General features: G+C 53.8%; 3 protein-coding genes across 10 annotated transcripts in view; 2 read left to right on the top strand and 1 right to left on the bottom strand.

Annotated features, from left to right (window-relative positions):
* Window positions 1-3,142, top strand: part of Card14 (caspase recruitment domain family member 14) — a 33,666-nt gene extending 30,524 nt beyond the window's left edge. The window contains exons 21-23 of the mRNA XM_034504643.2: window positions 1,540-1,661; window positions 2,338-2,453; window positions 2,938-3,142. Of these exons, the coding sequence (XP_034360534.1) occupies window positions 1,540-1,661; window positions 2,338-2,453; window positions 2,938-3,142 (443 nt within the window). The remainder of the gene's footprint in view (window positions 1-1,539; window positions 1,662-2,337; window positions 2,454-2,937) is intronic.
* Sgsh (N-sulfoglucosamine sulfohydrolase) lies at window positions 98-13,382 on the bottom strand. Of its 5 annotated transcripts, none has more exons than XM_034504648.2 (8): window positions 13,220-13,382; window positions 10,550-10,710; window positions 9,013-9,118; window positions 8,527-8,677; window positions 7,913-8,069; window positions 7,444-7,525; window positions 5,967-6,170; window positions 98-5,210 (listed from the first exon to the last, which is right to left on the bottom strand). In XM_034504648.2, the coding sequence occupies exons 1-8, from the start codon at window positions 13,308-13,310 to the stop codon at window positions 4,651-4,653; spliced, it is 1,512 nt and encodes a 503-aa protein (XP_034360539.1). In that variant the 5' UTR covers window positions 13,311-13,382; the 3' UTR covers window positions 98-4,650. The 5 variants fall into 5 exon arrangements, with proteins under 5 accessions (XP_034360539.1, XP_076791477.1, XP_076791479.1 ...); XM_076935362.1 differs by lacking the exon at window positions 13,220-13,382 and adding an exon at window positions 12,375-13,201; XM_076935364.1 differs by lacking the exon at window positions 13,220-13,382 and adding an exon at window positions 12,105-12,331 and having other exon boundaries at window positions 9,013-9,224.
* Slc26a11 (solute carrier family 26 member 11) overlaps window positions 13,335-19,131 on the top strand; it is a 24,371-nt gene continuing 18,574 nt past the window's right edge. For 2 of the 4 annotated variants that reach the window (XM_076935361.1, XM_034504645.2), the window contains exons 1-5: window positions 13,335-13,464; window positions 14,592-14,817; window positions 15,591-15,783; window positions 16,865-16,950; window positions 19,023-19,102. In XM_076935361.1, the coding sequence (XP_076791476.1) occupies window positions 14,635-14,817; window positions 15,591-15,783; window positions 16,865-16,950; window positions 19,023-19,102 (542 nt within the window). In that variant the 5' untranslated portion in view covers window positions 13,335-13,464; window positions 14,592-14,634. Of the gene's footprint in view, window positions 13,465-14,568; window positions 14,818-15,590; window positions 15,784-16,864; window positions 16,951-19,022; window positions 19,103-19,131 lie in introns of those variants that run through there. The other 2 variants (XM_034504646.2, XM_034504644.2) reach the window with 2 other exon arrangements.

Genomic DNA, 19,131 nt, shown 5'->3' with positions numbered 1-19,131 from the left:
GGGCCATTACTCCTCCCTCCAACACAGGCATGTTGAAAACAGATGTACTTAGCAGGGTAGCATGGCTCCTGGGTTCTGTCAATTTACGACCCACAAGGCAGCTTCATATTTATTTTATTTATTTACATATTTATTTATTTTGGTTTTTTGAGACAGGGTTTCTCTGTGTAGTCCTGGATATCCTGGAACTCACTCTGTAGACCAGGCTGGCCTCAAACTCAGAGATCCGAAATGGAGGCTTCATGAAAGTGCTTTCTGATCCACAGGCCCATGGGCTTGGGGAAGGCTGACAGGGCTAGGTTACCCTGTGGGCTGACAGAGTCCATCCTAGTCTCTTGACTTTCAGAAGAGAGGAGGAAGCAGGCACCATCCACGAGGCTCCTCCAACAAGCACCTTCCTTGGCTGGCATCCATGGGAAAGGAAGACACTGAGTCCCGGGATCCCATGAGTTCCTCTAGAATTGGCCACCTGGGTTCAGTTGGGCAAACCAATGGGACAAAGAAAGCTACACAGACCGCAGGCTCTGCACTTACCCAGAGAGGGAAGGAGACACTGAGACATGAAGGGCCAGCTAACAGGGGGCAGAAGGGAGACAGGTTGTAGCTGGAGGTGGCCGGGTGGCCCAGCTGGCCAGTGGGCATACCCAAAGGCACACGGGCACACTCCCATGATGGCCGAGGAGAGTGGAGGTCAGATGTCCAGTTTCATAGAAGCCTGAGGTTTTACAGGGAGGGAGGGCTGACTGACGCGTGACCCTTGAACATACTTCTAAAACACAGTGCAAGATAGAAGGCCTGGCCAGGGTTGGGGATGTGCTCACTGGAACTTGAAGACCCAGGGTTCCCATCAGTGCTGCAGTGATGGTGGGGGAGGGGACTCTGAGATGTGTACAGCTGGGGTGCCTGACAGACAGAGGCTAGGAGGAAGACAGGACCCCCTGACCAAGCTGGGACCGTGAGAGCCTGCTCGGGAGGGCTCCAGAATGGTTCTCAACCTCAGGGCCAGGACACCTGTGGCTGGTGGCTGAAGCGCTCTATTGTGTAGCTGTCCTGAGCACTGTAGGATGTTTGACAGGATCACTAATACAGCACACAATAGAAAACTACCCAAAACACTGCCCAGTATCCCCTGGGACCAGAGCCATACTGGCTGGAAAAAAGCAACTTAAGGGACTCGTGAGATTCCTCCTCAGTCTTAGAGGTTGGATCCATTATAAGTTTGAAGTGTGGGAAGCAACATGGAGCACTGTCTGTCTGTCTGTCTGTCTGTCTCCTTGTCTGCATATCTATGGGTTTGTCTCTCTATATTCCTCCATCTACCCTTCCCCCAACCTCACCTACCCCAGAGTCCACACATGCCATGCCCACGGCTCAGGGTGTGTGTGCTAGCGGACTTGTGGTCAGAGGTGTTATAGACTTCTCTGGGACCACTGTGGGAAGCTTCTCCTGGATGTGGCGGGAGACCTCCAGTGTGGAGGGGCTCAGCAGGTCTCCCTCTGGATCCCGGTGTATGACCCCCTCATCTAATGTCACCGTCAGAGTACTTGAGCCAGGAGGAGTATGCCACCTGGAGTCAGAGAGGGGACATCATCCAGGAGGGAGAGTCAATAGGCGACCACCACTGGATCACCCGGCATGCTGTGGAGTCCCTCATGAATACGGTAAGGGAAGGGTCTAGAAGCTACTCTGGGGGTGGTGGCTCTGCCCAGGCTTGGGGAGTCACTTGTAGGGCCCTAGATACCCAGCTTCATGCTCTATAGGAGGGATACAGAAAGACCCAAGCCTGTTCCCACCATTTGGGGTCCATGTGATGATGCTGGACCATCCTCGGGTGGGCCTTTGCCTCAGTTCCCTTGGGATGTTTGATAGATGTCTGTTAATAAATGAAGGCATTAAGTCTCACATTTTACAGCTCTTAGTAATCCATCAAGTTTCACGCTTCCATAAGGAGTAGGAAGGACAACACACACATGCACACACACACATACACACACACACATACATGTACATAGAACACACATGCATGCACACAGGCACACACATGCATGCATGTGCGCTCACACATGAAGGGTGACAGCTGACACTGTCTGATTCTTAAGGTTTGCACTCTATGCAAAATCTACCTCAATGCCAAAGGCCTGCAAAGCCAGATTTCCCCAGGAGCAAATCAAATGGGTTTCACCCTTTAAGATCTACAGCAGGCGCCCTGGCACATGCCACGCTGCCTCTATTCGGGTCTTTTCCACACAGCCCTGTGCTCTGCTGCACAGGCCCCTCCCACCTCCTCCCAGACCGGAGCCCCAGGGGCTTAACTTGCTTCTCTGTCCCCTCCCAAAGAGCACCCACGCCCTGCTGGATGTCCGGCTGGACAGCGTCCGAGTCCTACACAGGATGGACATATTCCCCATCATCATCCATGTCTCTGTCAATGAGAAGACAGCAAAGAAACTCAGGTAGTTACCTGTGAGGGCTGGGCAGCAGAGTGGGCAGCGGGAGCTAACCAGGAAGAGCTTCTCATGTGCCACCAGAGCTCTCTAAGTTCCAGCCCCAGTCGTGTCCTCACTTCAGGCCAGAGGTCTAGCTTGCTCTCCCTCAGGAGCAAACCTGTCCCCTGCCCCAGCTACACTAAAGCCGCCTGGGGCCCAAGAAGCCTGGTCCTGCCCCATCACTCAGTGTCTGGCTGGGACAAACATCCCACTGCCCGTATCCTCTGGGAAGTGCAATTTGCTCGGCACACCCCATCAGCGAATGCTGTTTGCAGCCAAGTCCTACCTTCTTCATGAGCTTCCCAGGATAGGACTCCCATGCTCGCGCCGAGGGTGCATGCTGAGTCTTCTACAGACTCTGGCCTGGAGCCTACAGTGCTCTGTACTAAAGCCAACTGTGTGCTTTCCTGGCTGCCTGGCTGCACTCAGGCTGAATGTCTCTGCTTTGCAGGAAGGGCCTGCAGCGGCTCGGCAGCTCAGAGGAGCAGTTCCTGGAGGTGGCCCGGCAGGAGGAAGGGGAACTGGACAGAGTGCCGTGTCTGTACAGCAACCTGGCCCCTGACAGCTGGAGTGACCTGGACAGCCTGCTCAGCTGTGTGCGCCTGGCCATTGCAGATGAGCAGAAGAAGGTGGTGTGGACAGAGAGCCCCTGCTGAAGCCCAGACCTGGCTTGAGACTGTGGGGACCTCCATGTGTCTGTTAACACTGTCAGCAAACAACCCCACTTCCTTCTCTGGTCGGATTATGACCTCAGGTGCTCACAGAAATCAGGGTGTATATGATGAAGCCACCTTGACACAGCATGGCCTGAGCTGGAGAATATTCTGCCATGAGGGAGTGCTCCCCGAGACCTGCTCAGAGCCAGCGCCCCAACCTCCTGTGATAACAGGAGTAGCTTTGTGGGTCTGTCCCCTCCCTTCAAATGAACCTTGGAAACTCACAAGCAGTCCTCCCCACCCAGGGCAGGGGCACTGACTCTGTAGTGCCGTGGGAGTGGCTGACTCCGCTGCTAACAGCCAAGAGCTGCCACAGACACCTGCACATGACGGTGCCATAGTGGACAGACTAAAGCGGCTTTGACCCACTGCCTCTGCGCCCAGCCACAAACACCCATGAGCAAAGAACTCGCTCTCAAACTCACATTACCTCCTGGTCCTTCTCTGGGTGCCTCACAGCACACTTGGGTGATACCCCCACCTAGCCATAACCTGAGTCATTTTGACAGGGTGTTTGTGTCGCAGTGCCTAAGACCCAGTGTGCTACTCTGAAGTTCTGTGAACAGTTATACTGTTGTAAAAAGGTTTTCCGATGCTAAGGCCCATGACCGTCATTCCCTCCTAAGACGGAGTTAGAGAGGCAGAGGGGACGGTCCCTCTCTTTCTAGATTTCTAGGCTGTGCTTCTGTCCCTTGGCGAGTGAAGGCAGGGAAAAGCTAGAGCCAGGTGCTTGGTGTCACTCAGAGAAAATGAAAGGTGTGTGTGTGTGTGTGTGTGTGTGTGTGTGTGTGTGTGTGTGTGTGTGAGAGAGAGAGAGAGAGAGAGAGAGAGAGAGAGAGAGAGAGAGAAACTGTCACACCCTGTCCTCCTCCTCAGTCACTCTCAGAAAGGACAAGCTGAGCCCAGATAGACCATAGGATCAAACTCATCCCTCCGAGAACCAGCATGAATCCTGGCTAAGCTCGTACCTCCTGGGGGTAGGCATGGAGGCAGAAGCAAGCTCAAGGCCCACTGAATGCTCACTCCAGGCCAAGGTTGGTTGAAGTAGTCAGTGCGGTCTGCCCGCAGCCCATGTGGTACCCAGAAGCCTGGCCTCCTCTTAGGGTGAAGGGCTTGAAAACATCCCAGGTTCCCGAAACCAGAGGGCTTTCGAGCCCCAGACCTGCTTCTCCACCTGCTGACCTCCAAACTCACCTATCAAAACTTGGAGTTCTGCCATGCCCAAGTTCCCCTAGAACTCTGAGCCAGGACAGGCAGACATGAGGACAGCAGTGTCCTTGGTATGGCAGCAGCTAAGGAGTGCTTGAGTGTCTTCTACAGGAGGCAGGGGTGACATCCCCTGGTAGAGAGGACCTCTTTGGATGGGTGTAGAGGGTGCGGCTGCTGGCACTGGCTCCATTGCTCCCTCCCTGGGTGTCCAGGTGGGCTGGCGGGCGCCCCGGGGACTGTCAGAGCTCATTGTGAAGAGGTCGGCACTGAGGCGTGAGCTTTTCCTCCAGGACCCCATCAGGGGCGCACACCCAGGGGTCGTGTGTGTCCCACTGCCACTTGACAAGCCGGGACTTCAGCATGTCCAGCACCTGGGCAAACTCTGGGTCGGCGGCCAGGTTCCGTGTCTCTCGAGGGTCCCGGCTGACATCATAGAGTTCCCAGCGTTCCCGGTAGTAGTAATGGTGGAGATCCTTGTACCAGCCCGTGGGCTGGCCTGCTGTGGTGCGGTTCAGGAGGTCCTGGAAGGTCGGGGAGACGTAGAAATCTTGGTCGATGGGAAATGGCATCTTGAAGCTGAGGTTGTGAATGAGGTGGAAGTTCTGGTGGTACACGGAGCGCATGGGGTAGGACATGGTGACCTCGTGGTGGCTCTGGCTGCTGAAGACAGTGGCCCAAAGGGGCTCCGCCTCCAATGCAGGCAGGAGGGATCGGCCTGTGAGCTGGATCGTCTTTGAGCCAAAGATGGCGTAGCTGGGGTACGGAATGGAGAACCAGTCCAGGATGGTGGGGGTGAGGTCTGGAAAGGAACAGCTTCTTAGCAGGGGATCCTGGGGGACACGGAGCCCTTTGGAAGGGCTGTGTCTGAGTCTCTCTGGAAATCCCCTGGGCACTGTAGGATCAGATCACCTCTGGCCTGTGAGGCTGAAAACGGTGTAACCAGAGGTCCTAGCTTGCTGATATCTAGGGACCTTCTAAAGTCCTGTGGAACTACCACAGGAACCCTGGGTAGGGAGGGCTCATTCAGCCAGTCTAGGTTGGTCACCAGGTTCCCTCACTCATGGGTTAGGGCCAAGTGGAGACGGGGTCCTGAGCTTGAGGGAGCCTATCTTGTAATCACTGAGAAGAACATGGGGGCTCTTTCCAAGCAAGTGGTCAGGGCACAGAAAGCTTCTGCCCGGGCTGGTTTGACTCAACTCTCCGTTTCTCACACCTGTGGGCAGGCCTGCTCACTTGTGCGATGGGGCTAGATAACCAGGCTCTCAGAGCTGAGTCGTGAGAGACTCTGGGTCCTGAGAAAAAGGGAAATGGTTCTCAAGTAGGTAGCCCACATCCCATTGGTACCGCCTGGGACCCACTAGACACTCTGGGGGTCGTGACTCCCCATATCTCCCAGGTGACTCTGATTCTCACTATGTAATAGAGGAGGCCATCTTGTCCCTACCTAGGTGAAAGAGCACTACCTAGGTTGGGGAGCACTCCAGAACCTAACCCATGGCAGTCCCATTGGACTTCACTTCTCCCTCCCCATGAGACAGACAGGCAGACGACAGACCTAGAAGGCTCACGTAGGCGTCGCTGACCTGGCCCCAGCGTTCTGGGTGCTCTGGAGATGACACCAACAAAGGCTCAGCTGTACCAGGCCAGTACAGGTTGGTCCTGCCACTGGGGAAGGGGATCCCATTGTCGGATGTGAAGATGATGAGGGTATCATTCAGCACACCGGCACCTCGCAGCTCCTGGAGCACCAGTCCTACCCCTGAGGATGGGGAGGAGGGAGAAGGCTCAGAGGCACATGTGTCTACTCACCTCTGGGTTCTATTACTTTCTGGCCCTCAAACACCCCTTCAGTCTTTCCTGCAAGCCCAGCCTCTAGCCTCAACCACACAGTTCCTGTACCTGAGCAGGTCACATGGCTTCCAGGGACCTCTGATCCCTTAGAATTGCTGCCATACGAGGCAGCTGCTCCTGCCCCAAGCTGGCTTCTGTTTCAGAATCTTGTGTCTGTCCCATGGAGCAAAGGGACAGGAGGAGTAGGAGTCTGAGATAGGACACTGCTATTAGGGATGTTCTAGTAGCAGTAAAACGAGGAATTCCGGGACAGTCTTGGCTGCCAAGTGAATTCCAGGCTAACCAGTCTATAACAAGATCCTGTCTCAAAAAGTCAAAATAAGTTTTAATTTAGAAGAGACGGCACCAGGCAGACAGACCGGCAGTTAAAGTACTTGTGACGCAAGGGTCAGAATCACAGTCTGGATCCCAGAAACCCACATAATTGCCAGGTGAGTGAGAGAGCTAGCCTGGGATTCCAGCCATGGAAGGCAGAAATGGGATCCCCAGAGTAACCTGGCTCCCAGACAGCAGCAGCAGCAAGATCTGGGTTTGACTGACAGACTCAGTCTCAGTAAATGAGCTAACAAAGAGACAGGATGATCTCCAACATCAGTCTCAGGCCCCACATGCACACACACATGTGTAAACTCATATACATGTAAGAACATGCACACACACATGTGTAAACTCATACATGTAAGAACATGCACACACATGTGTAAACTCATATACATGTAAGAACATGCAAACACACATGTGTAAACTGATATACATGCAAGAACATGCACATACCATTACACACTGACACAAATAAAATCCATATGAAGAAGGAGAAGGAGGAGAAACAACATTTGGGAGGCGGAGGCAGGCAGATCTCTTTGAGTGTGAGGCCAACCTGGTCTACAGAGTGAGTTCCAGGACAGCCAGGGCTACACAAAGAAACCCTGTCTCGGGAAAAAAAAAAACAAAACAAACAAACAAACAAAAAAACCAGAGCTATAGACAAAAGGGTCTAGACACAGCTAAGTAGCAACATGAAGGGAGACTGAGGCCCAAGCCCCAGAAACTAAGCCTTACTCCTTCAGCAGTAACCCTGGCTAACACTATGTTGCTTCCGGGACTCCACTTATGTCAAGTCCAGCTTAGCTAAAGGTCCCTGGCCTGTGATGAGAGAGACAGCCTTGGTCACTGGGACTTACCTTGGTCCATCCGCCCGATGGTGGTGTACTGAGCAGCTAGGTCAGCTCGGGCTGCTGGTGTGTCTGGGACAAAGTAGGGCACCTGAGGATGAAGGCAGGGCAAAACATTTCAGGGCGGTGATGGGGGTGAGATGGGGGGTTGGAGGCACTGATGACACGGGCCATTTCTGACTGGATAGGAGGCAGTCCAGTGGGCACATGTGCGTGCGTGCGCGCACGCACCCCCCCCCCCACACACACAAACAGCCTGGTCAAAACAGCTTTTCTCGGTGCACAGTCAGCGTTTCATCTCCAGGGTCCAGGGCTCTGTCTCTGCAGCCCGCACACACAAACCTAGAGCCCACTAAGTCTCCTCAGACACATTATGCTGCGCCCTGAAGGCAGGCTGCAGGCTCTAAGGAGGGCAGGGCCCCGGGTTTAGAGGAGGTTGGGTTGTACATCTTGGAAACATTGCAAGCGTCCCTCCTACCTTCACATCCTGAGGGTCGTAGATCTGGGGCTTCCAGTCTGGAATGCTCCCCATGCCAGTCTCCCCGTTCCCAAACTTCTCACAGAAGGTTCCATACTGGGGCTGGGAGTGGCCACAGCGGTGGGGGTCATGGAAGGCCACGTAGAGGAAGAAGGGCCTGTTGAGGGGAGGGGATCAGTGTGTGGGTCAAAGCCAGGCCACTGTGACCATGAGAGCCTCAATTCTTTTTCTTTTTCTTTTTTTTTGGTTTTTCGAGACAGGGTTTCTCTGTGTAGCCCTGGCTGTCCTGGAACTCACTCTGTAGACCAGGCTGGCCTCGAACTCAGAAATCCACCTGCCTCTGCCTCCTAAGTGCTGGGATTAAAGGCATGCGCCACCACTGCCCAGTGAGAGCCTTAATTCTTAGATAGGCACACTTCGTCATGGCTCACGCCTACTGGCATCTTGTCTCCCTCACTGCCTCAGTTTCCCCCTTCCCCCTCTTCTTCTGAATATGTAGAATGTTTTCCTCTACCCCTGCCATGGCCAACTGAGGACCCTGGGATGACCGCCTAAGTCTACTGTTGAGAGGTCTGGCTACCCCAGAGGGCTTAACAGGACAGAGCCCTCCTTACCTGTCATCCTGAGTCTGCAGAAATTTCCGGACCAGTTGCTTGATCCTAGTGATGTTCCGCCCCACCTGCATCACAGAGCTGTTCTCCTCTGTGAAGGCAAAGTCGAAGGGGTACACCGTCTCCGGACCCACATGCTTCTTCCCAATGATGCCTGAGGGCAGACGAGAGAAGAGGTCTGTCTGTCCGGAGTCCACTCTGTCCCCTTATCCTGCCCAAGCATGACTGCTGTTCATGGGCACTCTGCAGACTGGCCTGGCTCTTAGGATGAGTGGAGGGTGACTCAGAGCCCTGGACCCGCCTCTTTAAGAGGCTAGGAAGGATCACAAAGTGGCCTTGACCCTGCATCCTGTCCTCATGGCCACACCTCTCCTGTGTGCACACTGGCCTGGCTGAGCAGCAGGTCACATAGGTTGAGAGTGACTCAGGCCTCCAACTTCGGCTGGGAGAGGGACCGCACACCTGTGCTGTACCCTGCCCACCGCTCACCTGTGCGCACTCCGGCCTGGCTGAGCAGCAGCGGCAGGCTCTGTACCTTGTCGAAAGAGTTGAAGTGATGTACATCCTGGTGCAGTCCATACATGCCGTTCTGATGCTGCAGATGAAGATACCCACGCCGTGAGGCTGGGCTCCGACACCCCACAGCTCATCCCTGGACCCTCGTGGATGCTGCTCTAGGGGACTCCACCCTATTCTCGCTCCTGTGACGGGGATAGCAGCCGGAGGAGGGAAGGAACCAGGGAGGATGTACCCAGTTGCACAGTGAGCTCGAGGCTAGCCTGGTCCTAGGCCCTGTCTGGATAAAGGCTATGCAAGACAGCTCACATGGAAAAGCACTCAGCCGGAGGGTGACCTGAGTCCCATCCCTGAGACCCACGTGGTGTGAGGAGAGTACCAGTTCCCACAAGCTGTCTCTGACCTCCAGAGACTCGCTGTGATCCGCATGGTGTTCCACCTCACCAGCTCACACAATATAAATTTTAAAATGTAAAACAATGATACAGGGTCTCTGTTTGTAGCCCTGGCTGTCCTGGAACTCACTCTTTAGACCAGGCTGGCTGTGAACTCAGAGATCCACCTGGCTCTGCCTCCCAAATGCTGGGATTAAAAGCGCTTATAACAGAAAAAGAAGATTTAGGGCTGGAGAGATGGCCCAGTGGTTAAGAGCATTGGCTGCTCTTCCAAAGGTCCAGAGTTCAGTTCCCAGCAACCACATGGTGGCTCACAACCATCTGTAATGGGGTCTGATGCCCTCTTCTGGGGTGTCCGAAGAGAGCTACAGTGTACTCATATACATAAGATAAATAAATAAATCTTTAAAAGAAAAAGAAAAAGAAAATTTAGTAAACTCTGACATGGGCCACAGAGATGCTAAGCTCACTGTGACAAAACCTGAACAGCAGTGATCCCATCTTCAAGAGAGCCCCAGAGTCATCAGATTCAGAAACAGTAGAGTGGGGGTGTGGCAGGGATCGGGGTGGTGGTATTTGATGAAGACAGGATTTCAGTTAAAGCAGGCTCTAGAGGAGGGTGGAAGGACGGCTGGAGTCATGTGAGAGCATCTCACACCACTGACTACCGCACTGGAAAAATGTTCTGTTTTACGTACTTTACCATAACAACAGAAAAGGGAAGTGCCTGACCCCATGGAGGTTCTGAGTGCAGGGCTGACAGGAGGTGTGCAGGCTCTGTGCTGAACACCTTCTCCAGAAAGCCATGCTTGACCAATGCACACAATGACCTTCAAGTGACATCTCACTGTGCCCATGTCTCAGATGAGGACACTAAGGTGCTGAGAGGTACATACTCGCTCATGACCGCAGAACAGCAGAGCCAGCTGACCTGAGGGTGGTGAGGCAGAGCCCTGGCTGCACCTGAGACCTCTGGGCAGTACCTGCCCCTAAGGATGCAAGGGAAACCAGGCACCACTTCCTGGGAGAAAGGGGGCTTCCCTGCAGCAGAGGCCTGAGCCCTAGAGTCACCACCTATCCACTCCTCCCTCCTCCAACCCACTAGCCACTCTCACCTGGGGCAGGCCGGTGAGGAGGCTGGCACGGCTGGGGGAACAGCTGCTGACCGATGTGAAGGCATTACGGAAGATAAGACTGTGGCGGGCCAGGGCATCCAGGTGAGGGGTGGCGATGGCGGTGTTGTTGTATACACCGCTCTCAAAGCCTCCGTCATCCGCTGAGGAAGACAGAGCAGAGGGCATGTCGGCTGGGGTCAGGAGAGACAGTGTAGGGGGTCCCAGGGTACTGCTGCAAAGGCTGGTCCCTGTGATGCAGAGTTGGAAGAGACAGTTCCAGAAGGCAGCACACCTGAGGGGTTGTGATGCCAGGCACAATGATACAGGAGTTTATGAGCAAGCAGGGAACACACAGGTAGGTAAGATCCCTGGGTGGATGTGTTAGTGGGGAGAGAAGACAGCATGGTTTGCAGGGGATCAAACACAGGAAACAGGAAACTCAGGTAAGAATGTTAACTGGTAGGCTAGTGCGGGGAGCACACACACCCAACAGACCTCAGTAGGAGGTGGCTGGAAGTAATCCCTGCAGGCTGCTGGGCCTCCCCGAGCTCTGCAGACTTTACCTCAGCTGACGTTTGTGTGTGTGTGTGTGTGTGTGTGTGTGTGTGTGTGTGTGTGTGTGTGTGTACAACAGACATCTCTCAGAGACAGCCTTACAGATTGTCTATTTTTGACCCTTGACCCTACAGGAGGCACCAGAAGTGCAGAGAGATGACATGCAGCACCCACAGCCATGCAGGGGACCCCAGAATTAGCTGGTGGGAACCCAGGAGCAACATGTCACCCAGCTGCCTTAGAGACAATGCAGTCCCTGAACAAAGCTGGATGCCCAGTCTCCAGTCCAGCCACCATCCTCCACCCAATTGGACCACTTGGGCAAGAACCAATGACAGCTGAGCACTCAGGAGGACAGATAGGACAGACAGAAAGACAGGCAGAAGGACAGGCAGGAGGACAAACGGGAAGACAGACGGGAGGACAGACAGAAGGACAGACAGGAAGACAGACGGGGGACAGGCAGGAAGACAGGCAGGAGGACAGGGAGGTGGACAGATGGGAGGACAGACAGGAGGACATCAGGGAGAACAGTCAGAAGGACGGGGGGACAGATGGGAGGACAGGCAGGCAGACAGGTGGGAGAACAGACAGGAGGACAGTGGGAAGGACAGACAGGAGGACAGCCAGGAGAACAGGGAGGAGGACAGACAAGAGGACAGTCAGGAGGACAGATGGGAGGAGAGCTGGGAGGTCAGGCAGGAGGACAGACAGGAGGACAGACCAGAGGACAGGGAGGGGAACAGACAGGAGGAAAGACAGGAGGACAGGCAGGACAGATGGCAGGACATGCAGGAGCACAGCAGGAGCACAGGGAGGAAGGCAGATAGGAGGACAGGGAGGTGGACAGATGGGAGGACAGGCGGGAGCAGTTGTGTTATGTGTGCCTTCTGCTGCAGGCCAGGAAGCCATGCTGCTTCTGCACATATAAGTCTTGGCTCCTGCCTCTGACCCTGATTCAGACGGAGTTGAGTCCTTCCAACATTCCTGCTGTTACTACCTGAATCCACAGTCTTCAACGGTTAAGTGAGGGTGTGGTCCAATTTCCCTGTCAAGTTTGGAGACAGGTGCCATCAACAGTCCAGGAAGGCCTCCCTGGAGGCAGTCGGAGGAGCTGGCTCTTTGAACCCAGTCTCTCCATATAATGAAATTGTTAGAAAGATTGTTAATTGGTAAAAACCTGGCCTGTAGTGTTGCAGGCGGCTGTGTGTGTGTGTGTGCATGCATGGGTGTGAATCTTTATTTTCTGCTTTCTGGGTATTTTACCTACTTGTATGCACACAACAGTTATAGATCATTGTGAGCCGCCACTGGGTTCTGGGTATTGAATCTGTGTCCTCTGGAAGGGCAGCCAGTCCTCCTAACCACTGAGCCACCTCTCCAGACCCAAGACTGTCAGGTTTTTATTGTGATGGTTGTCCAAGCTGAGACAAGACTGAAGTTACAGAGGCGGGGCTCCGGGGATTCCAGCACCAATCCGATCCGGGGGATGTGCTCCGTGGGCTGGTCTTCGCTACTGTCCTCAGGGAGATTGCACTGTTTATGTTACAATTAACCAGCTGGCCTGCCCAGACACCACAAAGTTTATCAGAAAGAGGGGGTCTGGCCCAGGGCCAGACCTCAGAAGGCCTGGGCTGTCACAAGCCAGGCACTGATCACCCAAACAGGAAGTCTCATGAATGCCGGAGGAACTCGGTGGTTTCTAAGACGGGCTGAGGGAGTTTGCGTGGGCAATAGAGAACTGTACTTTTGGGCCAGGAGGTAAAAGAGCTGACCAAGACATCTCGCAAAAACTCGGGGACTCACGCGGCATTCTCTTTTCTAGAACCTTTTCAGAGGTCTGTGACCCCCCCCCCACCCCCAGCTCTGCAAAGCCGCTGAGCTTGAGTAGCTGGCGTCCACGGGGTCTCCCTGGCAGCTCTGACTTCAGACGTGGGAGTGCTGAGCCAGACTGGGGAGGGCCAGATGCTTTTAGAGTCACGAGGAAGAGACCCGCAACAGGAGGCTCGGCAAGGAACTAGCGCGCAGGGGTCAGCACGGGCCAGTGGCGGGGAAGAGCCGAGTGGCCGCATCGGGGCAGCAGCAGGTGGCCGTGCCAGGGACGGCGGCACTCACCAACTATCAGCAGCACGTTGCGCGAGCGCGCGCCGCAGTGTCGTCCCAGGACCAACAGCACTATGCAGAAGGCCAGTCCCGGGCGGTGCATGGCGGCGCGGGTCAGGATAAGCGGTTCCGGCTCGGCCCCGCCCACGGTCACGTGCACGGCAGGCCCCGCCCATGTCCTGCCCACTCTGTCCCTGAGATTCCTGCGGACTCAGCTATGGCCACTTAGGAAGATCCCGAGCCTCAGCGTCCGGTGGGTGAGTCTGGGTCCGTGTAATGGAGAGAGGGATTGCGTGGCCTCTTGGGCTGGGGTCACCAGCAGCTGTGGAGGCGGAGCCAGCGCTGGGTCCCCGGGTGAGCCCTACTCCGGGGAACCTCCCTACCGCGCGACCCATTGAAGTCCGGGCTGCCCTCAGCCTTACTCCAGGTTCTCAGACTTGCTTGTGTTCCCCACTGGGACCTCAGCCCCCGCCTCCGACCCCTCGATCCCGGGATCTCACCTTAGCGGCAGCGTGGGGGTAGGGAGGAGTGGATTTTGTCCAGAGTGTCACTTCAAGGGCTGGGGCGTGTGGACCAGTAATGGGGAGTCAGCTATGGATTAGGACGTGTGTGTGTGTGTGTGTGTGTGTGTGTGTGTGTGTGTGTGTGTGTGCGCGCGCGCGCGCGCGCCAGGGTCTTAGCGGATGCTATGCACCTAAAGTTAATTTAGGAGCTTTAGTTGGTCTTTGGAGAACAAACTAGAATCTTCAGGGCCCATCCTTAGGCTATGAATGCCACAAGTGGATGCTGGGTAAATCTTGACTTCAAGGATGTGAGACACTCCCGCCCCTTTTCCCCCAACTTGCAGTCCTCAGTGGTGGGTGGAGCCTTTCCTCCTCTGTGGCCCTCCGTGGTCATGAGGTGTACACTTCATGGTGTACACACATTCATAAATCTTGACTCCTCGGGCCTCCTGGCCGCCCACCCACACACTCTGCCGGCCTGTGGAAGCCTGAGTCTGTAGGACCAGCCTCTCTCTGAGCTGGGATAAAAGGTTCTTCAGAGGTGAAAATGTAGTCTTTAGATATCCCATGAAGAACTAGTTTGTGAGGTTGTGTTGGTAGGAGTTGATAATGAAGAGACATCAAAGGTTGGGGTCACTGGGGTTCAGGGGTTGTGGCCCAGAGATGGGAAAGAGAGAGGCCTCCCTGAATCCTTGGTCAGGTCCATGTGCACATTTTTGCTGGCTTCCTTTTCCAGATCATCATGGTTTGGTAAACTTAGCCACCCGCCTCAGCCTCCCTTCCACAAAAGGCAAGAGTCAGGCTCTGGTACTTACACCCTTGGGAAGCCACCCTCTCCCAAACTCAGCCCCTGATCACCCCTCCATGTTACCCATGCCCAGCTCTGTAAAAGATCTGGGTCAGGCCAGATCGCCCAGCCTGAACATGGCACCAGGCACGCGCTGCTGTTCTGGTGCAGTCCTGAGGAGGAGGCTACCCGTCCTGGCCTGGCTGCCTGACTACTCTCTGCAGTGGCTGAGGCTAGACTTCATCGCTGGACTCTCCGTGGGACTCACCGTCATCCCCCAGGCCCTGGCCTATGCAGAAGTGGCTGGACTCCCACCCCAGGTGAAGTGGCTGACCCCTGTGCTGGGTGTCCTCCCTCCACAGCTTGATCCCTCCCTATTCCTCAGTGTCTGTCCACAGGATGAAACACCTGCCATGAAGTCCAACACTTCTGTGTGTCCGACACGGACAGCCCCTCGGTGTCTAATCTCTTCACATGTGACTTATTTTCGGTGCCAGGCTGGTCCTAAATTTTCCAGCTGGGGACCAAATCATGCCTCACGGTGGCCTTAAGAACATCCAAGCACCGGTGGCTTGTCCCTAGAGATCCCAGCACTTGGGAAGCTGAGACAGGAGAATTGAGAGTTTAAGGCCAGCCTATCACAGGGTTACATATTGAGACTCAATCACAAGACAACAAATTTTACAAGATTTCTTAGGGCTAGAAACATGGCTCTGTAGTTGAGAACATTTGGCGCTCTTGTAGAGGACCTGGGTTCAGTTCCTGGCACTCATATGGTTCACATACATAACAAGCTGTTGTTACTCCAGCCACAGAGGATCTAACATGGGCCTCCGAGGTCACCCCCACTCATGTGGTTCACATACATAATTGCAGGCAGAGTACTCAGGCACATAAAATGTAGAAAATAAACATGTCCCCAGACTCACAAATATAAACACACAGACCTCTGAGCTTCCAGTAGACAGCCCCCTGCCTTCCTTTGGTAGTTCATGGGAGGGGAGAGGTGCATCCTCTGGTGTGCGCTGGGGTTGACAGCACAGACAGGAATGTATAGTGACCAGCCTGGGTCTCTGTAATCTTTCCCCAACAGTATGGTCTCTACTCTGCCTTCATGGGATGCTTCGTGTATTTCTTCCTGGGCACCTCCCGGGATGTGACGCTGGGCCCCACGGCTATCATGTCTCTCCTTGTGTCTTTCTACACCTTCCGTGAACCTGCCTACGCCGTGCTGCTCGCCTTCCTGTCTGGGTGTCTCCAGCTGGCCATGGGGCTCCTGCATTTGGGTAAGACTCTACCTTCCTGCTATGGGGAGTGGCTTCAGGCTGCTTCTCTTGGGGTGCCAGGTCCTCCCGGGGTGCTTTTCTGTGCATCTCTGTGTACAGGGGTGGGGCAGCCTCCATCTCGACTGTATTCTGTACAGGGGCCAGAAGTGTTGGAGCCCCAGAGCCTAGGCCTTCCCTACCTTCCAAAAATGCCTAGAATGTGGGGCTGGAAAGATGGTGTCTCAGTTAGGGTTTTCCCGCTGTGAGCAGACACCATGACCAAGGCAAGTCTTATAAAGAACATTTAATTGGGGCTGGCTTACAGGTTCAGAGGTTCAATCCATTATCATCAAGGAGGGAGCACGGCAACATCCAGGCAGGCATGGTGCAGGCAGAACCAACAGTTCTACATCTTCATCTGAAGGCTGCTAGTGGAAGCATGACTCCCAGGCAGCTAGGGTGAGGGTTTTAATGCCCAAGCCCACAGTGACACACCTACTCCAACAAGGCCACACCTCCAAATAGTGCCGCTCTCTGGGCTAGGCATGCTCAAACCACTACAGATGGCTCCCAGTTAAGAGCATGTACCACTTCCACAGAGGACCTGGGTTCGCTGTAGCCACACGGGCAACTCAGAACCAACAGTAGCTCTATGTTCACGGGATCTGGCATCCACTCCTGGTTCCTGTTCACACCTGCACACGCATGGTGCACATAAATGCATACAGGCACACACACATACACACACACACACAGACACACACACACCACGTACACAACATAAATTTTTGAAAAATAAATCTTTAGAAAAAAATGTCCTGAGCGCCAGGCGGTGGTGGCACACGCCTTTAATCCCAGCACTTGGGAGACAGAGGCAGGCGGATTTCTGAGTTCGAGGCCAGCCTGGTCTACAGAGTGAGTTCCAGGACACCCAGGGCTATACAGAGAAACCCTGTCTCAAAAAACCAAAAAAAAAAAAAAAAAGTCCTGAGCAGCATGCCAGCCATCGGTTCTTAGCTGCAGTCTATGCCCAGCCCTTGGACCACATGCTTCTCCTGAAGCTGAGTAGCTTAACCGTCTCACTTCTTTCTCTTGCGCACAGGGTTCCTGCTGGACTTCATCTCCTTCCCTGTCATTAAAGGCTTCACCTCCGCTGCCAGCATCACAATTGGCTTTGGACAGATCAAGGTAGGCACGGTGTCCCCTGGACTCCACCCCTGTGGCTGCTGCTGTCATGCCTGGGACTAAGACCAAGACCTGGCATGCTGCATGGGGGCTTGCAGCCATCTGTTCACTGTGGACCAAGAAACACATTCCTACGTGTCTTAGTTAGGGTTCTACATCTTCATCTGAAGGCTGCCAGTGGAAGACTGGCTTCCAGGCTGCTAGGATGAGGGTATTAAAGCCCACACCCACAATGACACACTTACTCCACCAGGGCCATACCTTCTAATAGTGCCACTTCCTGGGCCTAGCTTATACAAACCATCACACTGAAGGAGGTGTTGACTGATGGTCAGGTTTCTCAGAGGGCAGTCTGGGGCTGGCCTCTGTATCCTGCCTGGCTTTATTGTGTCTGTACCCCAGTGCCTGGTGCATTTCTGTCCTGCCTTTACGACCAACTCCTTGGGAGACTTGTGAGTGCCGGCCGACTGCCAGGCTCCAGCCGTAAGTCCTGTCCCAGATCTGACCTCCATGCATGGCTTCACTGCTGTGCTTTCTCCTGCTCTTTATTATTTTTTAAGTACACCAGGCTTTTTTTTTTTATTTTTTTAAAAGCAGTTTGTAAGATATCTTCAAAAGTGCTAAAACTCACGGTCTTCAGTTACCCAAAGGTAGAATTTACTTTCCCCACTGCCAGCCCTCAAGGATGGGACTGTGGTGTAAAGTGTCCGTGTGCCAGCACGCATGTGAGAGTGGGACCGAACTCTATCTTGCACTTGGCGGCTTGGGCCCCTCATGGCACACTCAGGGCCATACCCCTGGCCCGTGATGCTGTGTCACTGTCTCACCTCTGCACAAGGTGGGCTGCTCCACCTCTCCGTGAGGGCTGAGAATTGTAGGATAGGAGTATGGGTGTGTATGTGCGGAGGCTGGTGTTCTTTTCCTTTCTTTTTTCTTTCTTTCTTTTTTTTTTTTTCTACCCTGATTGCGAGGCACCAGGTCACACTTTCACGTGTCTAACTCCCAGCACACACCAGATGCCTAGATGACAAGCTTGTCGTTGTATCCACTTTAAAGCAAGCAAACAACATAGCAAGGTATGGTGTGTGTGAGGAGTCGTGCACATGTTGGGGTGTGCCAGTGTCTCTTCTGGGAGGCCCTGTCTTTATTTAGGAAACAACATAATTCAGTTTGAGAACATAATAGAGTGCATTTTTATTTTTCCCTTCCCTCGTGGGAATCGAATGGTCTCTGTGGGATCATAATGACAATAGGTAGATCCTTCTCTGTACCCTGTTTTGCAATCCTAGCTGCCCACCTGGTTTTTAAAAAACGTGATTAGGAGCTGGAGAGATGGCGCAGCGGTTAAGAGCACTGAATGCTCTTCCAGAGATCCTTAGTTCAACTCCCAGCAAACACATGGTGGTTTACAACCATCTGTAATGAGATCTGATGTCCTCTTCTGGTATGTCTGAATATAGTGACAATGTACTCATATAAAATAAATAAATAAATAAATAAATAAATAAATCTTTTTAAAAAAAGATTGGATCGAGGCCTGCAACCATCTGACATGGCCAGGACAGGAGTCCCCTGAGACCCAGAATATATATCTGCTTGCTTGCCCAGAGTTCCTCAGTATTTGCAACAGTGTCAGGCTAGCACATCTCCCCACCCCCAGAACAAAACTGGGTATTGAAACCCCTTTTCCTGAAGTCAGTACCCAGATTGAAGCCCTGCCTACCCATGGTGTGCATATGGTGTTGGGGGGGGTGATTTTTCCTTCTGGTTGGTGGGGGCAGTGCTACAAGTGACAGCCATGACTTTGGGCCAGTGTCTAACCACACAGCTGCAGAGCTGTTTTCCCTTTTTCCTTTTGTCTGTGTTAAGATAACTCTACTCTCCTGCCTTTGGGGCCTTTAACTATCATCTGGTAGTTTCCTGGGAGCCCAGAGACAGCATGGCCCTGGGGATTGGGGGTCCAACATGGGACTCCAGGGGGTTCTCCTGATGGAGAGAGAGGGAGACGCAGGGGAAAGTGTGTGAGGAGCTGGCCTCCGGTGGGCAGTCATCTGATGGTTCCTCTGTTTGAACAGAACCTGCTGGGATTGCAGAACATCCCCCGTCAATTCTTCCTCCAGGTGTACCACACCTTCCTCCACATCGGAGAGACCAGGTACCTGAAGCTTTTGTCCTTCCTTCCAG

Source organism: Arvicanthis niloticus, chromosome 6 (assembly GCF_011762505.2).
Source record: "Arvicanthis niloticus isolate mArvNil1 chromosome 6, mArvNil1.pat.X, whole genome shotgun sequence".
NCBI classification, from domain to species: Eukaryota; Metazoa; Chordata; class Mammalia; order Rodentia; family Muridae; genus Arvicanthis; species Arvicanthis niloticus.
The sequence above is the reverse complement of the archived record's forward strand: the minus strand, read 5'-3'. Positions and strand labels throughout refer to the sequence as shown.

Excerpts from the sequence above, each read along its gene's own strand:
- Sgsh (XM_034504648.2), bottom strand. The coding sequence starts at position 13,310 with ATGCACCGCCCGGGACTGGCCTTCTGCATAGTGCTGTTGGTCCTGGGA. Across the intron at positions 10,711-13,219 it reads CAACGTGCTGCTGATAGTTG|CGGATGACGGAGGCTTTGAG; the intron begins GTGAGTGCCGCC and ends TGTCTTCCTCAG. Across the intron at positions 6,171-7,443 it reads CATCGGGCGGATGGACCAAG|GGGTAGGACTGGTGCTCCAG; the intron begins GTAAGTCCCAGT and ends CCCCATCCTCAG.